Source organism: Hevea brasiliensis, chromosome 8, assembly GCF_030052815.1.
Source record: "Hevea brasiliensis isolate MT/VB/25A 57/8 chromosome 8, ASM3005281v1, whole genome shotgun sequence".
Taxonomy (NCBI): domain Eukaryota; kingdom Viridiplantae; phylum Streptophyta; class Magnoliopsida; order Malpighiales; family Euphorbiaceae; genus Hevea; species Hevea brasiliensis.
Genome location: NC_079500.1, coordinates 94,801,314 through 94,822,938, shown reverse-complemented (window position 1 = coordinate 94,822,938; position 21,625 = coordinate 94,801,314). Strand labels below are relative to the sequence as shown.

The 21,625-nt window shown below is 29.4% G+C and overlaps 2 protein-coding genes and 1 pseudogene across 8 annotated transcripts; all 3 read left to right on the top strand.

Moving 5' to 3' along the window:
• LOC110664963 (receptor-like cytoplasmic kinase 176) overlaps positions 1-4,145 on the top strand; it is a 46,060-nt pseudogene extending 41,915 nt beyond the window's left edge.
• Positions 4,146-5,220: 1,075 nt separating this feature from the next.
• On the top strand, positions 5,221-8,936 carry LOC110664925 (receptor-like cytoplasmic kinase 176). Of its 2 annotated transcripts, none has more exons than XM_021824823.2 (6): positions 5,221-5,428; positions 6,871-7,247; positions 7,583-7,718; positions 7,812-7,900; positions 8,040-8,163; positions 8,335-8,936. In XM_021824823.2, exons 1-6 carry the CDS (start codon positions 5,377-5,379, stop codon positions 8,664-8,666), a joined length of 1,110 nt encoding a protein of 369 aa, XP_021680515.2. In that variant the 5' UTR covers positions 5,221-5,376; the 3' UTR covers positions 8,667-8,936. The 2 variants fall into 2 exon arrangements, with proteins under 2 accessions (XP_021680515.2, XP_021680514.2); XM_021824822.2 differs by having other exon boundaries at positions 7,812-7,951.
• A 770-nt stretch (positions 8,937-9,706) lies between these two features.
• Positions 9,707-13,370, top strand: LOC110664924 (receptor-like cytoplasmic kinase 176). Of its 6 annotated transcripts, XM_058151673.1 has the most exons (7): positions 9,729-9,785; positions 10,850-11,224; positions 11,560-11,695; positions 11,791-11,930; positions 12,354-12,477; positions 12,657-12,836; positions 12,985-13,370. In XM_058151673.1, exons 1-7 carry the CDS (start codon positions 9,732-9,734, stop codon positions 13,110-13,112), a joined length of 1,137 nt encoding a protein of 378 aa, XP_058007656.1. In that variant the 5' UTR covers positions 9,729-9,731; the 3' UTR covers positions 13,113-13,370. The 6 variants fall into 6 exon arrangements, with proteins under 6 accessions (XP_058007660.1, XP_058007657.1, XP_058007659.1 ...); XM_058151677.1 differs by having other exon boundaries at positions 9,707-9,785; positions 10,855-11,224; positions 12,657-13,370; XM_058151674.1 differs by having other exon boundaries at positions 9,718-10,181; positions 10,899-11,224; positions 12,657-13,370.
• The last annotated feature ends 8,255 nt before the right edge of the window (positions 13,371-21,625 follow it).

Here is a 21,625-nt window from a genome sequence, read left to right as displayed (position 1 = left end):
AATTAGTATCATAGTCGCTCGCGTGTCCTCTTGGGCGATGGTGGGGCAAACCTCAGCGAGGACGCTGAGTCCCAAAAGGGGGGGGAGAAAGGTCCCTAGGCAAATCCCACATCGGTAAAGCACGGAGATGGTCTTAGATTTAAAAAGTAATGATATATAAAATGGGAGAACTAATCACTAGAGGCGCCTTTTGGTGGAATGGCCTGGAGGCTTATGGCCAAAGCGGACAATTCCTCTAGTGGTTGGAGCCTGATCATTACATGTTTAACCTTAATTAAATAATTTTGTCTTATTTACATAAATATCTAAATAATATAATTATAATTCTAATTATAATTATTACAATTAAACAATTTCATCTATGTCCCTATTAAATTTTCATACTCTTTTTAGTTAATTAAATCCCATTCTGGTACATCAATCTCACTTAATTTAATTGACATTTTATTCAAAAGTCAACTCTTCAAGTGAATTGACCAAAATGCCCTTCATCGGGTTATAGTCCATCTTTTTTAATAATACCGATTAAGTCCATAGCCCGATGGTCACCTCAATTTTTATTCTGCTTATTTTAATTAATTTCTATCTCATTTTTAGTCCTTGAGTTGGCTTTGAATAATACTATTCATAGATCTGAAATAGTATAATTCAGAGCTCAAAATTCTTGAAACGTTACAATTACCCTAGTAAGAAAAGTGTTGTAATACTAAAAATTACTCAGTTTTTACATCTAAGGTTTGAAAGGAGTTCGGCATTTTAATCCTAAGATGAGATGGATCACCTACGAAATATGAGAAAATTGTTACAATCAAGGTGGCTACTGCATCTGGAATTGTTTGTCCTAACTCATCAAGAATAGGCGTACCATCTTCTTAAGTTTGTATAGAATCTAGAATCTCATATTGTTGTAGGTTCGTGAGATGAAAATGCTACCATCCTTTGAGCTGTTCTGAGAATCCTACAATGAGGAGTACAACAATAGCTCTATCTGGGATTCAGTTTGGGTTTTGCAAGCATTTGCTGCCATGGTCATTTGCTGGAGCAAATTCAAGATGTTGTATTCAGACATACCATCTATGTTTCATTCATAGACAGTAGAGGCATTGAATTTAGATTGAGTCAAGATTTCAGACATATTTTCTATACCTAAGTCTGGAGCTGTTATTGGAAGGGGCGATGCTACCTTTAGCCAATAAAGCCTATTGATTTGTAAATTTTTTGGAGATTGGATTTCCTCATTTTGTGCATACTGGTTTTCTTGGCTTTGAACATCTAAATCTTCCTCTATTATATTGACACTTCTTTGAGAATGTTTAGGTGTTTCAGGTGCTACTGGAGTAGAAGTCGAAGTTTTTAGCCTAGACTGCATGTCTTTTAAAGCTTTATAAATTCAGATTGATTATTATTTTATAAATCCTTTTGATTATTTTTGGAGACTTGGAAATGTTTGAAGATTGGATTTTTTAATTTTGTATCAGGCTTTGTTTCAACATGGAAAACTATAGCCTGTTAGACTTGTTCAATTTTTTGTAATTACTTACTTATGGTATGCAAGTGAGCATTTGTAAAATTATTCTGTTGAATAATATTTTTTATATTCACATAATTATCTTCATTTATATTTTTTTAAGGGGCTGCTTCTACATATTGATCTAAATAGGGAATTTTTATCTTTCTAAGAAGAGGATGTTCAGATTATATTTTCCTCCTATCTGAAATTTCTCATTCAGGAGTTTTATTCCTAATAGTAACAGGGTTTACAGACTTTTTGGACTTTTTAGAAGCTTTAGAAAACGGATATAAAATGTTGTTTTCAAAAGTATACATTTCAAACCAATCAAAAAATAAAATATGAACTTTATATCGATGTTCAAATTCATAAAATTTTTTTTGTATTTCTTTTCTTTGTTCCATAAAATTTCATCCGTCATTTTTATGGAACAACTTACTTTGATATATATATATATATATATATATATATATATATATATATATATATATATATATATATATATATATATATATATATATATATATCATTTTATTTAAAATTTAAAGTATCCTACATTACTCATTTATAGTTCAGCATTGTACTTGTCTAGCTAATTTAAAAGATAAGTGGTGCCGAATTTTGTACAGGTTGACCCGTTATTTCCCAGGAACGATGGGAATGATAGGTCAAGTAGCAATGTCTTATCTCTGGCAGTGCCTCCGGATCCTCAAATAAACGGTGAAATCCTACAGTCACACAATTTGAAGAGTTTTCACTTTAGTGAACTAAAGAAAGCATCGGGAGACTTCTCTCAAGATTACTTTTTGGGTGAAGGTAATTTTGGTTCTGTCTACAAAGCATGGATTGATGAACATTCATTAGAGGCTGCAATGCCTGAGACAGGTGTGCCTATTGCTGTAAAGAAGCTTAACCAAAGGGGTTGCCAGGGTCAGCAAGAATGATTGGTAAGTATTTGTTGTGCTATCCTTCAGCTTATCTTCCAATTTCTGAAGCTTTTGCTAAGCTTTTCACATAGAACTATTATACTTCCCCACTTAAGAGTTAAGGTAAATTCATATATGCTGTAAAAATAAATTTGCATTTGTGTTTATTGCTGCAAAATGCCTTTGAAGATCAGATTCACTCGATTCTAATCGCAAAAGATTTTTTAGATCATACTGTGTTTTGTTTTGTTTTTTTTTTTAGTATAAGAACACCTTTGTAAATCCTACTTTTGTTGTATGTAGATGACAACATTTAAAACTAGTATTATTGATTAATTTTGTACTGTTTCTTGGACAATCGGCAGAAATCAAATACCTGGGACAGCTATGTCATCCAAATCTTGTAAAATTGATTGGTTATTGCCTTGAGGATGATCAATGGCTTTTGATCTATGAGTTTATGCCGAATGGCAGCTTGGAGAAATATATATTTGAAAGTGAGTGATTGTCCTTTTCTTCTGCTAGCAATTGAACCTTGCATCTCAAGGTGTAAGTTTTTGTGTGATCTCAAGCATGTATTGTTGGAACAGGGAGTCCTCACTTTCAACCACTCTCTTGGAATCTCCGTATGAAAGTTGCCCTTGGTGCTGCTAGGGGTCTCAGATTTCTTCACGATGAGGTTCATGTTATTTATCGAGACTTTAAAGCTTCTAATATCCTATTTGATGGAGTATGTGAAAATGTTCAACTAATGAATTTGTTTTCCGCAGCAGATATGGCACTATAAAGTCTGATGTATTCTTTCCATCATGATGACAGAAATATAGTGCCAAACTCTCCGACTTTGGTTTAGCCAGGGATGGGCCTATAGATGGCCAAAGCCATATCTCCACAAGAGTTCTGGGTACTGAAGGATACACAGCTCCTGAGTGTATGGGCACAGGTACCCTCTGATTCAGTACTGTTCATGATCATATTTGCTATCCCTTTATTTAGTAGAGAACATATACCATGCTTGTTAACCGTTAACCCTGCAAAAAAAAAAAAAAAAAAAAAAAAAAAAAAATCTGTTTTATGAATTATGGTTTTCAGTTTTCAATTGCTTGTATTTCTTTCTTATGAAGGTCATCTAACAGCAAAAAGTGACGTATTCAGTTTTGGGGCGGTCTTCCTCGAAATGCTATAGACAAAACCAGACTTTCCAGAGAACAAAATTTAGTTGAATGGGCAAAGCCTTACCTTACCAGCAAACGCAATGGTTTCCAAGTGTTGGATGCTTGCATGGAACGCCAGTATACCATTGGTGCCGTGCGAAAAGCATTCGACCTTGAACTACAATGCTTGTCAACAGAACCGACGCGTAGGCCAAATATGGAAGAAGTGGTAAAAGCTCTTGGACAACTTTATCATACCAATGACAATGGAGGCATTCAGGGGTAAACCCTACAAATGGTCAATGACAACTAAAGGAAATATCACAGCAAAAGTGATGATTAAGTTTGCTATAAGAAAGCTGAGTGGGTTCTCCTGTAATCCTTTTTGCTAGTATAAGTGGGAAAATAGTTTATATATATAACTATTTAATTGATTCAAGAAAATTTTCATTTATTTGAGTTTTATGTGTTGTAATTTTGTGTATATACTTGTACAATAGCAGTCTATTCTGTATACTTTCTATTCCATCCATCTAAATTGAGAGATTTTGACAATTGTTTTCCCTCTTATTCAATATATATACTTTTTGAGTCCCATACATTTATAATTGAAAAGAAATCATGAATGTTCAAGAATTTTTTTATAATTAATGCCTCGTTATTTTATAGAAAATAACTTATATATAAAAATATTTTTCATTAAAACTATTTTTCATTATTTGGTAGTAATATTAAATTAATAGTATATATATATATATATATATATATATATATATAAGTATTTTCATATTTTAATATGATCAAAATAAAAAATAATTATTTTTTTTAAATGACTTAATTTTTTTTATCAGTAAAATATTTTTTATTAACCTCTTTTCCTAAGTGATCTAATTTTAAAAAATATTTTCTTTTCATAAGATAAATGAAATCTTAATAAAAATGTAAATTCTTAAAAAATGTTAAAATTTAAATATAAAAATATGCCATTGATTCATTGAATAAAAGATGATTTAAAAGTATGGCCAGTGAGTAGAGGTGTGCATAGACATGGTTTAATTCATCAAATTAAAAGACTTCTTTTGTTCATTAAGTTATTGATATTGGATAAGTTATTCAAGGCTTTGTATGTATTGTAGAAAATAATTTGTACATAAAAAATATTTGTTATAATATATTTTTTATAAAAATATATTTTATTATTTGGTTATAAAATTAAATTAATTGTATATATTTATTTTATATATATGTAAATATTTTTATGATTTAATATGATTATCAAAATTTAAAAGATGATTTTCTTTTCTAAAAATTGAAATTATTTTTTTAATAATAATTTAATTTCTTTTAATTAAAAAAATATTTTTTATTAATCTATTTTTTTAAAATTTCAAATATTATAATTATAAAAAATATTTTTTTCGAAATAAAAAGAACTTAAATTTTATAAATTTTTAAATTCTAATAAAAATTTTTAATTTTATCACTTTAATCTCAATCTTTTTATAATATTTACAATTTTAGTAATAAATTTAAATTAAAATAATTAAATTCATCGATCAATAAAAATAATTTAAATCTTTTTACTCATTATCAATTTTAGCCTTTTTGTTTTTTTTTTTTTCATTTATTTGTTAAAAAAGTTGAAGAGCTGAATTTTCTCCGACGACTAATATCAGAGTATTCTCTGGTTCAAACATCTTCGCTAGTCTCTGCTATGTTTTCTTGATCGATCTTTAGCACCTCCAGGGGGTGAGAACACTGAAGAGCTTTAAGCTTCTTCTTCTTGATGGGTTCGTGCTTGTGTTCAGGAATCAAGTCTCAGGCTGCTCTTCGCAAAGGTATTTTCGCAGTTTTACACTTTTCCGTTGCGCATTTGAGTTTTATCAACCCCTAAAGGTGCTTTCTTTAAGTGTGCTAACTGGCTGTTCAGCTTTGGCTTGCTTTCCTCCTAAAGTTAATAATTTTATTGGATTCTTTTTGTTCACTTTTCTGGGATTTGTAATTCATGCTCTGTTTGTTTGCTAAGAGAAGGTGAGGCAAGTTGGGAATTAAGAATTTATCATATGTATACCTGCACCTTATCCTATTCTATGGTATAATGGAGTAAAATTTGCTGCAGAATCTCATTGTCCACCACTTACTTGCCATTTAAACATTTTTCTCTCACCATCATGAAATTTTACCAAAGCTTATTGCTCTAGTAATGTTGTTTTTTTGGGATTGCAAGAGTCTCTAGATAAAGAACTGATCCTAATCACTGCAATATAGCAAGGTTCACATGGGGCATTTCATTGCAGAAACAGTTAAGACATTCCCTTGTCAACCATGAAAATTATCTTGTTTAGATTCAATTCTTCTTGTGATTTTCCATTATGATTTATCAGCAACTTTGGCATTTGGCCAATGTAGTAGGAACATCTTCCTTTCACTTTTTCCCCCTACTTTGATTCAATTTAATTACAGGAAAGCAAAGGATCGGATTCGGAATCTAGGAATCCACCTCTAAACTATGAAATCTAGAGGTTTTAACTAATTGAACTATGAAATCCAAGCAGAGTTTGGCCTATAAAAGCTGAAGATAATAAGGAAAAGTAAAAGAATGATTGAAATCAAATGGAATAGTCCTGATTTGGTTAAGGGCTTTTTACTAGTATAACTTTTCTGCAGTTGTGGATGAGCAAGTTAACTTAAAATGAAAGTCTACAAGATAGACCTATATTGGTTGCAGTAACAAGGTTGATTGTACTCGTGCAATCATCATCCAAATAAAGTTTCATGCAATTGTTGGCTCCTCTGACCGGATTTACTGGTTGCTTGTATAACCAATAGACACAATGAGTCTCTTGCTTACACATCCAATATCCTAAAGTGTGATCACTCTTGAAGTGACCAGAATTCAAGTATCACTTTTTTAGGTGCAAACACATACTGTAGAAGGTAGCAAGATTGATGCATAGGCTAGGTTGTTCTCTTTACGCATTTAGGGCGTTATGGAGTTATAAGTACCCTTTATTAGCTATTAATGTAAAACAGACAGTTAATTACTAGATTGGGAAACATCAAATAGGATCATCATGGTCCTGTTTTATTGGGCTTCTAATGTCTACTCACAATATTAGGCTTGTGTTGTTGTATGTCCACACATGGACATACATATATTAAATGACAAATATTTCTTCTGCAATTATTATCTGATGCAAATCATGTAACTATATCATACATATATATTATAATATCATTTTATCAAAAATTTAAAGTTTTCTATTTTACTCATTTCTAGTTCAGCAGTGTACTTGTCTCGATGAATTTAAAACATTTGTGGTGTTGACTTTGGTAGAGGTGAACCCAGTATTTGCCCGGAACAGTGGGAATGATAGGTCAAGTGTCAAGGTCTTATCTCTGGCAGTGCCTCCAGATCCTCACATAAAGGGTGAGATCCTACAGTCACCCAATTTGAAAATGTTTTGCTATAGTGAACTAAAGAGAGCAACAAGAGATTTCTCTCGAGGTTACTTTCTGGGTGAAGGTAATTTTGGTTTTGTCTTCAAAGCATGGATTAATGAACATTCATTAGAGGCTGCCATACCAGAGACAGGTATGCCTGTTGCTGTAAAGAAGCTTAACCAAAAGGGTTGCCAGGGTCAGCAAGAATGGTTGGTAAGTACTTATTCTGCTATCCTTCTTATCTGTTTTTTCTGAAGCCTTTGCCAAGCTTTTTATGTAGAGCCATTATACTTCCCCCCATAAGAGTTAAGGTACATTCAACTATGCTGTAAAAGGAAATTCGCAATTGTATTTATTGCTGCAAAACGCCTTTGAAGATCAGATTAACTTGTCTAATTGCAAAAGATTTATTAGATCATCTTGTGTTTTGTTTTGTTTTGTTTTTGTATTATAAGAACACCCTCATAGATCCTACTTTTGTTGTACGTAAATGACAATATTTAAAACTAGTATTATTGATTAATTTTGTACTGTTTATTGGACAATAGGCAGAAATTAAATACCTGGGGCAGCTATGTCATCCAAATCTTGTAAAATTGATTGGTTATTGCCTAGAGGATGATCAACGGCTTTTAATCTATGAGTTTATACCAAAAGGCAGCTTGGAGAAATATATATTTGAAAGTGAGTGATTGTCCTTTTCTTCTGGAAGCAATTGAGCCTTGTACCTCAAGGTGTAGGATTTTGTGTGATCTCAAGTATGAATTGTTGGAACAGGGAGTTCTCGCATTCAACTACTGTCTTGGAATCTCCGTATGAAAGTTGCCCTTGGTGCTGCTAAGGGTCTCAAATTTCTTCATGATGAGGTTCATGTGATATATCGAGACTTTAAAGCTTCTGATATTTTGCTTGATGGAGTATGTGAAAATGTTCTACTACTGAATTTGTTTTCCTGAGCAAATATGGCACGATAAATTCTGATGTGTTCTTCCATCATAATGACAGAACTATAATGCCAAACTCTCTGACTTTGGTTTGGCCAGGGATGGACCCATAGATGGTGAAACCCACGTCTCCACAAGAGTTTTGGGTAGCGAAGGATATGCAGCTCCTGAGTATATAGCAACAGGTATCCTCTGATTCACTACTTTTCATGTTCATATTTGATATTCCTTTATTTAGTAGAAAACTTATCCCATGCTTGTTAACTGTTAACCTTGCAAAATAAAGTTTTCTGTCTTATGAATTACGGCTTTCACTTTTCGCTTGCTTGTATCTCACTCATTTCCTTCTTATGAAGGTCATCTAACACCAAAAAATGACGTGTACAGTTTCGGGGTGGTCTTTCTCGAAATGCTATCTGGCAGGCGGGCTATAAACAAAACCAGACTTTCCGGAGAACAAATTTTAGTTGAGTGGGCAAAGCCATACCTTATAAGCAGACGCAATGTTTTCCGAGTGTTGGATGCTCGCATGGAAGGTCATTATACGATTGGTGCCGTGCGAAAAGCATTCGACCTTGCACTTCTATGCTTGTCAACAGAACCAAAGCTTAGGCCGAATATGGAAGAAGTGGTAAAAGCTCTTGAACAACTTTATGATTCCAATGACAATGGAGTCCTCCAAGGGTAAACCCTACAAAAAGGTCATTGACAACTTAAGCAAATATCACAGCAAAGTGTTGATAAAGTTGCTATGAGAAAGCTGACTGTGTTCTCCTGTAATCCTGTTTGTTAATATAAGAGGGAAAATATTTGATATATGATTAACTATTTAATTGATTCAAGGAAATTTGCATTTATGTGAGTTTTATGTATTGTATTTGTATATAGACTTGTAGAATAACAGTATTATTCTGTACACTTTCGGTTCCATTAATCTAAATTGAGACATTTTGACAAATTTTCCCCTCTTATTCTATATGTACACCCTTTTCAGATCCATATTTATGATTGAAAAGAAATTGTGAATGTTCAAGAATTTTTTGATAATTAAATAAAAATGTAAACTTTAAAAAATTTTAAATATAAATTATACTTGACAATATTAATTAACAAAATATACCATTGACTTATTAAATAAAAAATTATTTAGGTCATGTTTAGTATAACTAATCAAATTATAATATAATTGTGCTTATATTGTATATTTATTATTATTGTTTAGTAAAAAAAAATAATTAATGTAATGAGTGTAAATTATATAATGTAATCAATTACACTTAAAGTAATAATCATTATCCATATAAATTATATAATCATAATTATTTGTTTTGATAATTTTTTAATATTTATTATTAATATTACTATCATCGTTCTCACTCGGACTACTATTACCACTAACACCCCACTTTTCCATCATTATCATCTTGTCACCATTATTATTATCAATAACACCATCACTTAATCACTGCCTTGATCATTACTAGCATTATTATTACTTAGTTACTACTATCACTGTCATCATCACCTTCCTATTACCATCTAATCACTGTTAACGCCAGGCCTGCTAAAACTCTTCCTGACTATAGAATCACACTGAGATTTAAAATTGTTTTTTTATCGCAATTAATATCAAAATTTATCTAAGATTTGTTGTGAGATTAGGGGTTATGTTACCAGTTTTTTATTATATATATATATATATTATTTTTTTTTTAAAAATCTAATTCTTTAAAAAATAAAACCCCAGGCCCCGATGATTTCCAACTATTGGACGGTCAGTCTTCCTTGCTGGTTCGTCGTTTACTCGGTGGGTCAGTCTTCCTTGCTGCTTTCACATATCTCTTGAGTCAATTGTTAGTGGATCCGGTAGGTGTAACATTGTGTTTGGATTTGGCGAATGAAGGTTGTTTTTTAAAGGCATCAAAACTTCGCAAAAAAAAGAATTTTGGAAGTTTTACCCATTAATATTAAACTCAATATTTTTAAGGCTAAGTTCTTTTCTGATTCAATAAAGAAACCCGTTAATTTTTTGTTTAGATCATTGATTCATCGTATCAACCTGTTTAGTCAATGGTTTTACCTCCCTTGAATTTGTGTACCTCGCCTCCAAAAACTTTTCGAAACATAGTGTAAAAATAAAATGCTTTGAGCTCCTTCTTAATGGGGTCGTGCCTTAGTACACTTGAGACTGCTCTTCGCCAAGGTATGTTTGCAGTTTTATGAGCTTTATGGACAACTAAAGATGCTTTCTTTATTTTCTTCCTTAAACGTTTTTCTTGCTTTCTTCCTAAAGCTTATGATTTTTTTTTTTTTTACTTTTCTGGGATTTGTAATTGATGCTCTGTTTGGTTACTGAGAAAAGTTAAGGAAGGCAGGGAACCAAGAATTTTCATCTTTAGACCTGCACTTTTACTGCAGAATTTCATGGCACCATCATCTTGCCGTTTAAACATTTTTCTTTCACCGTCATGGAATTTTACCCAAGTCCATCTCTCTAATAATATTGTTCCTTTAATTTGGCAAGGTTGACATGGGCCATTTTATTGCAGAAACAATCAAGATATGCCCTTTTTAACCATGAAGAATTGTCATCTTTAATCTAAATTCTTCTTTTTCCCTCAATGAATTTATCAATAACTTTGGCAATCTAGAAAGATCATCATATACAACTTGTATTGGGCTTTTAATCTCTCCACATGATGTTAGGATTGTGTGTGCACATATAGATACATATATTATATGATACAAACATTTCTTTTGTAATTTTTTTTTTTTTTTATAATAATTGTTCTCTGATATTTATCATGTAACTTTCTATTCATGTATACGAGATATATTTTTATTAAAATGTCCTACATTGCTTATTTCTAGTTCAGCATTGTACATGTCGAGATGAATTTACAAGATATGTCCTATGTAGGGGTGAACCCAACATATCCTGGTAATGTTTGGAGTGATGCCAGTAGGTCAAGTAGCGAGGTCTCATCTGTGGCAGTGCCTTTAGATCCCCAGACAAAGGGTGAGATCCTGCAGTCACCCAATTTGAGGAGATTTTGCTTTAGTGAACTGAAAACAGCAACAAGAAACTTCTGTCCATATTATTTATTGGCTGAAGGTAATTTTGGTTATGTCTTCAAAGCGTGGATTGATGAACATTCATTAGAGGCTGCAGGGTCTGAGACAGGCATGCCTATTGCTGTAAAGAAACTTAAACAAAAGGGTTGCCAGGGTCAGCAAGAATGGTTGGTGAGTACTGTTTCTGCTATCCTTCAGCTTATCTGCCTGTTGCTGAAACTTTTGCTAAGCTTATATGTAGAACCACTGTAAGAGTTAAGATGCAATCATATATGCTGTAAAAGTAAATGTCAAATCGTATTTAGTGCAGAAAATTTCTTTGAATATCAGATTCACCCAATCAATTGCAAAAGATTTATTAGATCATCTTTTTTTTTTTTCCTTTGTTTTGTTTTCTTATTATAAGAAAATCTTTATAAATTCTGTTTTGGGCAGTTTTAGTTCATAGATGACAATATTTAAAACTGGCATTGTTGACTAATTTTGTAGTGTTTCTTGGTCAATAGGCAGAAATCAAATACCTGGGGCAGCTAATTCATCCAAACCTTGTAAAATTGATTGGCTATTGCTTAGAGGATGATCAACGGCTTTTGATCTATGAGTTTATGTCATGTGGCAGCTTAGAGAATTATATATTTAGGAGTGAGTAATTGACGCATTCCTCTGTATTAACATTTCAACTTTCTATGTCAAGGTGTAAGTTTTAGTGTGAACTTAAGCATGTACTGTTGTAACAGGGAGTCCTGATATTCAACCACTGTCTTGGAATCTCCGTATGAAAGTTGCCTTTGGTGCTGCTAAGTGTCTGACATTTCTTCATGATGAGGCTCAAGTGATATATCGAGACTTAAAAACTTCTGATATCCTGCTTGATTGGGTATGTGAATATGTTCAATTACATTGTGTTTTGGATCAAATGATTTAATGAATATGCAAATGAATTTTGGAAAAAAATATATATATTTGTAATTGAATTCTCATGTTTGGCATCTTTCATATCGATTATGGAATTCATTTTAAATTGTGGCCTTGCTAGTTTGTAACCTTATTAGTTTAGGATTCATTTGCGAATTCTATTAATTTTGGTAGAATTTGACTCAAGCTTGACCAATTCCATAAAATTAAAAATGTAAAATTCCAAATGAATTTTTATACATACCAAACATGTTAAGTTTGGACTTGTAAATGAATATCATAAAATTTTATGGAATACATCTATACCAAACAAGCTTGGCCTTAATTTTATTTCTATTGGAGATATGATAAAGCCTCTGACATATTCTTTCCATCTTAACAACAGAGCTGTAATGCCAAACTCTCGGACCTTGGTTTGGCCAGGGATGGGCCTATTGATAGTAAAAGCCATGTCACCACAAGAGTCTTGGGTACTGAAGGCTATGCAGCTCCTGAGTATATAGAAACAGGTATCGTCTTATTTACTATTGTTCATGTTCATCTTAGGGATTCCTTTGTTAAGTAGAAAAACTTTGCTTCAATTGTCAAACTTGCAAAATAAAGTTTCCGCCTTGTTTGTGATGGCTTTATATTTCATATGAATTATGCTTTTCACTTGCTTGTACTCACTTATGTCCTACTCATGAAGGTCACCTAACAGCAAAAAGTGACGTATACAGTTTTGGGGTTGTCTTCCTTGAAATGTTATCTGGCAGGCGGGTTATAGACAGAACCAGGCCGTCCACAGAAAGAAATTTAGTTGAGTGGGCAAGGCCTTACCTTAGCAGCAGACGTAATGGTTTCCAAGTGTTGGATGCTCGCATTGAAGGTCAGTATACTTTTGGTGCTATGCGAAAAGCTTTTGGCCTTGCACTCCAATGCCTATCAACAGAACCAGAGTTTAGGCCAAACATGAAACAAGTGATAAAAACTCTAGAGCAACTTTATGATTCTAGTGACAATAGTTGCATACGCAGGGTCTTGTAGCAAAATCCTACAAAAGATCAATGACAACTCAAGCAAATATCAGAGGAAGGGGTCAATAAAGTTGGCAATGAAAAAGCTGACCATCTTCTCCTCTTTGGGCAATGAAGAGTTAAAATAGTTGATACATGCTTAACCATTTTTGTTGATTCAAGGAAAACTGCAGATTGTATTTGTATGTATTGAACATTATATCTTGTTATAAACTTGTATAATAACAGTCCATTCTAGTCACTTTTTCAATTCTATTTATCAGAGCTAAACATTTTTCATGATGCTTGAGGAACAAGTTGCCTCTCATCTGAAGAAGCTGCTATGGCCTTGTTTTTAAGCTACAGAATTATAAATCCATGTTCAGCTTGGGCTCCTATTAGAATTATTTATTCACCAATTTTAGATATTTGAGTGCCCTATCATTAATGGAAATTAATGCAAAGCTGTTGTGTAAATAAGAGGAACGGTGGCCTTTCTAACTTGAGCATCGAAGGATCACAACCTCTTGGAGGACCTCACAACCTCCTGGAGGATCTCACAACCTCCTGGAGGATCTCTGACAATGAAAATGAAACTCATATTAGCGAAGCAACAATTTTAAGCTTCATCTAATGATAAAAATGTGCAATTGGGAGATGGTTTTCTTGCATGACATTGTTTTCACAGCAGATTTCTTGTTATTAACGAGCTAGGTTTTCTTTGGCAAATGGCCTCATGGGATCATGTCTCAGTGTATGAGCGAAGCCAAGCCGTCCTGGTATCTTCTGTTCTGAAATTTCATAGCTCTATCTAGTTCTGAAAATTATTTTTTATGGAGTAAATGGAATATAAAAGTTTAAATTATATATTTAATTTCCCTGTCAAAATTAATTGTTTCGCATATTTTAATTTGACTCAATCAAATTTTTAAAGAATTGAAGATTGGATGATTAAACTTCATTTTCTTTAGATTATATTATAATTGAATATATATAATTTTATCTAATGTTTATTTTATAAACACATATTAAAGTGTAAAAGTAAAAATAAATAAATTAGATTGATATTTAAAATTTAAAAATTTTTATTTTATCTTTAATCTTTATTTTAAAATCGGTGTTATATATATTAGATTAATAAATATATGTTTTGTAGATTATTAGTTAATTTGAGGAAAATAAAATTTAATTAGTTAATTTCAAATTTATAAAAATTTAATAAAATCAAATAAAAATATAACTTCGAAAGCTTGCACAGTGATATTGGATGGAGCCCTTGGACTTAGCAAAACAAAGAAAAAATCTAAAATTTGTGTTGTTTAAAATGTGAAGTTGCATGCCATTGTCATCTAACTAATACTGGATAGGGTACCCGTAAAAATCACTATATTTATACTCGAATTCGATTAATATTTTTAAAATTTGAATCCATCTCAAATCTCATTAAAATTTATTCTCAATTATCCGAACTTATTCCAAATTCGATTATTATTACTTGGTAAATATTCGAACTCATTTAATTTTTAATTAATAATTTATAAAAATAATTTTTTATTAATAATTTATATTTTAAAATTTAATAATTCTTTAAAATATTTTAATTTTATTTTATATAAAATAAAATATATAAAAACTTATAAATATTATTATAAAAAACATATATTTTATATTTAATTAAATATTTATATAAACGAGTTTGGATAATGGATACACAATATATAAATTTTGAATTCGATTTGAACCCCGATTATATATTATTCAAATTCGTCCTATTAGGGTTCGGTAAAAACGGATACTCACAAAAACTTAACCCGTTGCCATCCATGAGATTCTCTGCCTTTTAAAGTTTTTAAATTCAATTACCGATTCTATGAAAGCCAGTATGTGATAATGACAATAAAAATGTTGGTATCTTGTTTGACTCTGTCAATATGGATATTTTTGCCCTAATTTGGGAATTAGTTTTCCAAACACAAATAAATGAATATTATTTTTTATTTACACACACTTTTGGTAAAATATTCGAAATATACTCTATCATATAATATTCTTTAAATATGTAATAAAATATATCAAAAAATATACTCTCATCACTTTTGCTTATAAATAAGAATACACAATGAGAAAAAAAAGAGTTCCTTCAATTTTCATTATTTCTCTACTCTTTCCCTGTACTTCTTCTCTATTCTATCGTTATCAGAATACTATCCCTCTAATTTAAGCGTCAGATCCTTATCGGAGACCTCTCCAGTGAACTTCTGATTTATTTGTCCTTTGTCTTGTAAGTCTCTTAGCTGAGATGATAAAAATAAGACTCGTAAGCAACAATTTCATGTTTCATTAATTAATGAAAAAAAGTGCATAAAAATGTGCAATTGGGAGATGATTTTCTCGCATGGCATTGTTTTCACAGTGGATTTCTTCTTACCACAAGAATTTAAAATTCTTAACAACAAAATAATTTGTCATTATAAATATCAAAGTCGAACCATGAGGAATTGTATTCATCATCAGATTTATAGTTCATGCTCTTAAAATTATCCGACAATTGTTTTTTGTGAAATAATATAGGTGTGACAAATATTTTTTTGTCATCTCAATACTGACAAAAATTTTCATGTCAATACTTTTAAATTGTGCTGAATTTAATATATATATATATATATATATATATATATATATATATATATATATATATATATATATATATATTTTTTTTTTTTTTTTTTTTTTAAATGACAAAAAAATTTATGTAGAAATTGAAATAGTGATAAAATATTTTTATTATATATATTTTATGAATAGTGGCAAAAGTATTTTTATCAAAAACGTAAAAATTGTAGTGATAAAAAATTTATGTTCCTAATTGTTAAAACTTTTTTTTTTTTTTTTACTTTTAAAAGTGACCAAAGTATCTTTGTCAATAATTAAAAAGAGAGATAAGTTTAATAATTTTACAATAAATTTAATGTATTTAATTAATATATATTTGGGTATGAACAATTATTTCACATTTAATAAATTAAATGTTGCTTGATTTGGTATGAAGGTCGAACCATCAATCTCAGTTGATATAGGTAGTTAGATGTTGCTTGATGCTTTTGAAGAGAGGATTTCTTTATTTTTTAGTTGGATAAAATTTCTTTAAGGTCAATGGTTGATGGCAAATTAGTTTTCTTCTTTCTTTCGATCAGGTGCCATGATTATTTGTGTAACAAAGAAGGGTTGGCAATAATACCAAAATTAAAAAAAAAAAAATGGAGAACTTGGCTTCATTTTTTAAAAAAGGAAAGTTACTTGAAATATTTTATGATTACTTGGCTTAAAATAAAATAAAATTATTTTATTATGAAAAATAAAGTGATTTAATAAAATTTTATAATTTATGTTATTAAAATTTTTATAAAATGATATTTCTTTTTTTTTATAAAGTAGTTAATCGCGAAAAATTCATTAACTTCACCGAAACAAAAATAAAATGAACATATGTAATATTTTTTAATAATATAATAAAATATAAATAAAATTAAATAAGATGTATTTATTAGCATTTCACAATTTAACCGCTATTATTTTAATTAAAATTTAAGATATTGTAAAAAATATGATAATTTAAGATGAAGAAATTTTTTTTTTCTGTTAAGTTTATAAAATTTTTGTAATTGACTTTTTTATGAAAAAAAATTATCATTTTACAAAAATTTAATAAGATAAATTATAAATTTTTATTAAATCATCTTATATTTTGTAATAAAGTAATTTTATTTTATTTTAAATCAAATAACCATAAAATATATGAGGACTTTAATATTTACACCTTTATGAAGAAATTTAAAAAATAATAATAAATTTGCTGCTTTCTAAATTGCCTCCAAAAATTTTCCCTCTCCATTAATTTCATTTCTTTGAAAATTACTATAACAAGTTATTAAAAACAAGTCAATAACATAACCACTTGTATAGTGACACTCTTTGCCTCTATATATGGTCAACTATAATATATTATTTTAAATTTTTTACATTACCCTCTTGAAAAAAAAAAGGAAAATATAATCCAATCGATTAAAAAGTTAAATTTTTCGTTGAGCTGATTAAACTCATGTTTAAATTATTTGAATAATCTTCTAGTTTTTATTAACATATTTTCTGCTTATTAAAAAGGTAAATTTTAATTAATAAAACTAGATGAACTTGATTTTTTTAAATAACTATTTAGTTTTGGGATATGAACAAAACTCAATACACCTAGCAAATAAAATAAAAAGACATCTCAACTTTACATAATGAACAAATGAAATATAAATTATCATGATTTATTTTGTTACAATTATATACTTTTCGTTTCTCGCATAGTTTTTTTTTTTCACTTAATTTTTATATGATTATTGTATTGGATTGATTTAATGACCCATATTTTCAACTAAGTTTTCCCTGTTATTATATCTTTTTAATTAATCAATTAGTTGTGTGATAAGTAGGCACGTAAATTTAAGATATACACATAATCGTATAATCATACAATACATGAAAAAGAAATATAATAATCTAGGATTTACGTGATTTAACTATAAAATCTAAGTTTACGAGTAAAACGAGAGAAAAAATTCCACTATGATGAAAAGCAATATATATTTACTCAGAACTCTCAAACTTTAATTCTAATATGTTTCTCGAATATTTCACAAATTTATCACTGCAGAATATTATAATATTTATCATCACATATTTCATTTTTTATTTCAATCGAATTAGGGCGTGAAACTCTCGGGTCAAATTACAATTTAATCCATAAAAATATATCCAAAATTCAATCTACATAAAAAAAGTTATGTTTATAAAAAAATATAAATATCTAATATATAAAATATATTATTATTATTATTATTATTATTATTATTATTATTATTATTATTATAAACATATATTTATCTGAGTCAAAATTTTCAACTAAAGAAAATATATAAATAATTAAATAAATAAAAATAATTAAAATGTAAATAATAAAATGAAATTATATTTTTGCATTTGCATGCAATATGATATATTTTAGACCTTCCATTAAAATTTAGACCAAGAATGTCAAAGGAATAAAATTGAATATTTAATTTAAATTTTTTATAGCTTGATTAAAATAAAAGAAAAATTCAAAACTAAGGGTCTAATATTTATTTCAATTCTACAATTTACATATGCAGACTAAACAAATTAAAAAGAAATCTAATTTTGACAATATAAATAAAAAAATTCATAATTTCATTTTCGATTCTGTTAGATTTCGATTCTAATATTAATTTCGATTTCAATATGCAAACCAAATGGATCTTTAAAGACACCATCATATCTTTTACTTTTTTAATAATAGAAATTACAAAGAAATTATTAATAGCTCCAACATTAGGTAAAAAAAGATAGAAAGAAGAAACATTTAAAAACTAATGCTCTGTCTGAGTGATGATAACAGGCAAGGTACTCACAAAATATCATTCTATTTGAATTTCAATCTAATTAATATTTTTAATATTTAAACCTGTATTAAACTCGGTTAAAATTTAACTTCAATTATGAACTCATTTCAAATTTGATTATTATTATTAATCAAGTGAAAAATACCTAAATATATTTAATTTTATATATTTTAATTAATAATATACATAAAAATATTCTTTATTAACAGTTTATATTTAAAATTTAAATAATTTTATAAAATATTTAAATTCTATTCATTTAAAATATAATATATAAAATTTACAAATATTATTATAAAAAATATATATTTTATATTTTATTAATTATTTATATAAATGGGTTCAGTAACAGATACCGATATATAAAACTCGAATTCAACCCAAACTCGATATGAATATTATTTTTCAAACTCGAATCTATCCCAAATTCAATTATATACTATCTAAACCTATTTTATTAGGTCGGCCAGGTATCCGTAAATATTCAACCCATTGCTATTTCTACTTTTCCTATCCTAGTCTGGGGTTAGATGATATTTCCATGCTAAATTTTCTTGATATTTTATTATTAATAATATACTTTTTTTATTAAAAAAAATTATGTTTGTGCTATAATTTTATATTTTCTTAATTGTGTTTCTAAATTGATATATAGCACAAGATGTTGCCAGTTAATATAAAATGAAAAAAGAAATTATAATAAGCTATCTGTTAATATACACTGAACAAGCAACAATATAATAAAAGCTAAATTTTCATAGAGCAATAATTTGACGAGTATCATGATTATAAATCTTCATTCACATAGATAACATTTTTTCTTTTGATTTGTGATACTTTCCTTAATGTTATTAAAGTAATTTTCTTTTTTCATTCTTGTGTTTGATATATTTCTTTTACTTCTCAATTTTTTTAAATAATTAAAATAAATAATAGTAAAAAAGTAAAAATATCAATGGATAAGCAACATATTATATATAAAAAAATTATTTTTAGCAAATAATTTAGCAAAAAAAATATTATTTTTAAGTAATAAATCAGAGAAAATTAAAAACTAAATAGCAACAGATTAATTACGAAATTTCCATTACTAAAATATTTTTTTATTGTGACTCAAATATTTTGTCCTAATGCTTCTATTTCAACATATATTATAATATTTTTTTGCAATAATAAATAAAATTCTTTCGTGATAAAATATTTTATAATTATAACATGTATAAGTAAATATAGTGATTAATTTTTTTTAAAAATATATTTGTCACAATAAACCATTTATTTTGGAGCTAAAATTTTGACTCAAATATATATTTTATCATTAATACCCCTTTTGTCCCTTGTAGCAACCCAAGAGGGTGGTAAATTGGGTACTAATTAAAAATTTAAAGGCTAATAGAAAAACAAACACAAAGAAGAAAAGAAAAAGAATGATGGACACAAGAATTTATAAAGGTTCGGCTATTCCAAGCTTACGTTCTTTCCTCAAGGCCCTACTTAAGAGTTAACTCCACTAAATATCTTTTTTGGGTGAAGATCAGACCCCTTACAAAACCACAAGATCAAACTCTTGCTCTTTTATAATTCTCTTTTCATACAATAGCAACTTAATGCTCTAAAACACTCCTAATACAATAAATGCTCTCAACGACCTTTTAATTTTACTCTCCGAACACAACAATTACAGCTCAACAACAAACTCTCAAGAAATTAATTATAAAGGCTTAAGTTCTAAAGAGAGAAAGTGAAGAAAAAGTTTTAGAATACAATAAATTCTCAAATAGAAGGTTGGTGTAACTCTTCTCCAATCATAAATAGTCCCTATTTATAGTTTTGATAAGAAAATGATCGTTGAGAGTGTATTAAATACAAAAATAGTTGTTCAACTACTTAAACCCCGTTATTTTGAGTTTCAAAAATCTAGATTCGACTGTCAAAATTTCTTACTTCGGCTGCTAAAGTTTGACCACTAAAATATCAAGTTTGAAAACTTGACTTCAGCTATTGAAGTCCCCTACTTCGGTTGGCAAAGTCCATTCTGGACTAAAACTCAAAAAGGCTTAAAAAGAGCATAACTTTTGCTTCCAAAGTTACATTTTTGATCCATTTGAAGCGTTAAAAAGCTAATTTAATAAATTTTCCAACAAAATCATTTTCAAAAACTATTTTTGCATCATTCAAAAATGAAAAATTAATTTAACCACATTGATTAAGAAATAGGTAAAAACAAGACCCTAAGAAATTTTTAGAAATACCTAGATTTGAGCCATCACATATAATTAAATGATATTCACAACTCAACTCAACTCAACTCAACTAAGCCTTTATCCCAAAAATTTGGGGTCGGCTATATGGATTCGCTTTTTCCACTCTGAACGATTTTGGGTTAAATCCTCAGAAATGTGTAATGCTTCTAAGTCATGCTGTACTACTCTCCTCCAAGTCAATTTAGGTCTACCCCTTTTTTTCTTTCTATCCTCTAGCCTAATGTGCTCTACTTGTCTAACTGGAGCCTCCGTATGTCTACGCTTCACATGACCAAACCACCTCAATCTCCCTTCTCTCAACTTATCTTCAATTGGCACCACTCCTACCTTTTCTCTAATACTTTCATTACGGACTTTATCTAGTCTAGTATGGCCACTCATCCACCTTAACATTCTCATCTCTGCAACTCTTATCTTAGATGCGTAGGACTCTTTCAGTGCCCAACACTCACTACCATATAGCATAGCCGGTCGTATGGCTGTACGGTAAAATTTTCCTTTTAATTTATTGGGAATCTTACGATCACATAAAACTCTCGTGGCGTCTCCACTTCAACCATCCGGCTTTAATCCTATGACTAACATCCTCCTCACATCCCCATCTACTTGAAATCGAGCCTAGATATTTAAAGTGATTACTTTGGGACAGTGCCACTCCATTCAAACTAACTCCTTCCCTATCACCAGTTTGGCCTTCACTGAACTTGCAATGCATGTATTCTGTTTTCGTTCTACTTAACTTAAAACCCTTTGACTCTAGAGTACTTCTCCAAAGTTCTAGCTTCCTATTGACTCCTTCTCGTGTCTCATCTATCAGAACAATATCATCCGCAAACATCATGCACCAAGAAATACTCTCTTGTATATGTTTCATCAGTTCATCTAAAACTAATGTAAAAAGGTAAGGGCTTATGGCTGATCCTTGGTGTAATC

Coding starts and splice junctions, on each gene's coding strand:
- LOC110664925 (XM_021824822.2), top strand. CDS start 5,377: ATGGGTTCGTGCTTGTGTTCAGGAATCAAGTCTCAGGCTGCTCTTCGC. Junction 7,248..7,582: donor AGGGTCAGCAAGAATGGTTG/GTAAGTACTTAT, acceptor ATTGGACAATAG/GCAGAAATTAAATACCTGGG. Junction 7,719..7,811: donor GGAGAAATATATATTTGAAA/GTGAGTGATTGT, acceptor TTGTTGGAACAG/GGAGTTCTCGCATTCAACTA.
- LOC110664924 (XM_058151672.1), top strand. CDS start 9,732: ATGATTTCCAACTATTGGACGGTCAGTCTTCCTTGCTGGTTCGTCGTT. Junction 9,786..10,849: donor GCTGGTTCGTCGTTTACTCG/GTGGGTCAGTCT, acceptor GCTTATTTCTAG/TTCAGCATTGTACATGTCGA. Junction 11,696..11,790: donor AGAGAATTATATATTTAGGA/GTGAGTAATTGA, acceptor CTGTTGTAACAG/GGAGTCCTGATATTCAACCA.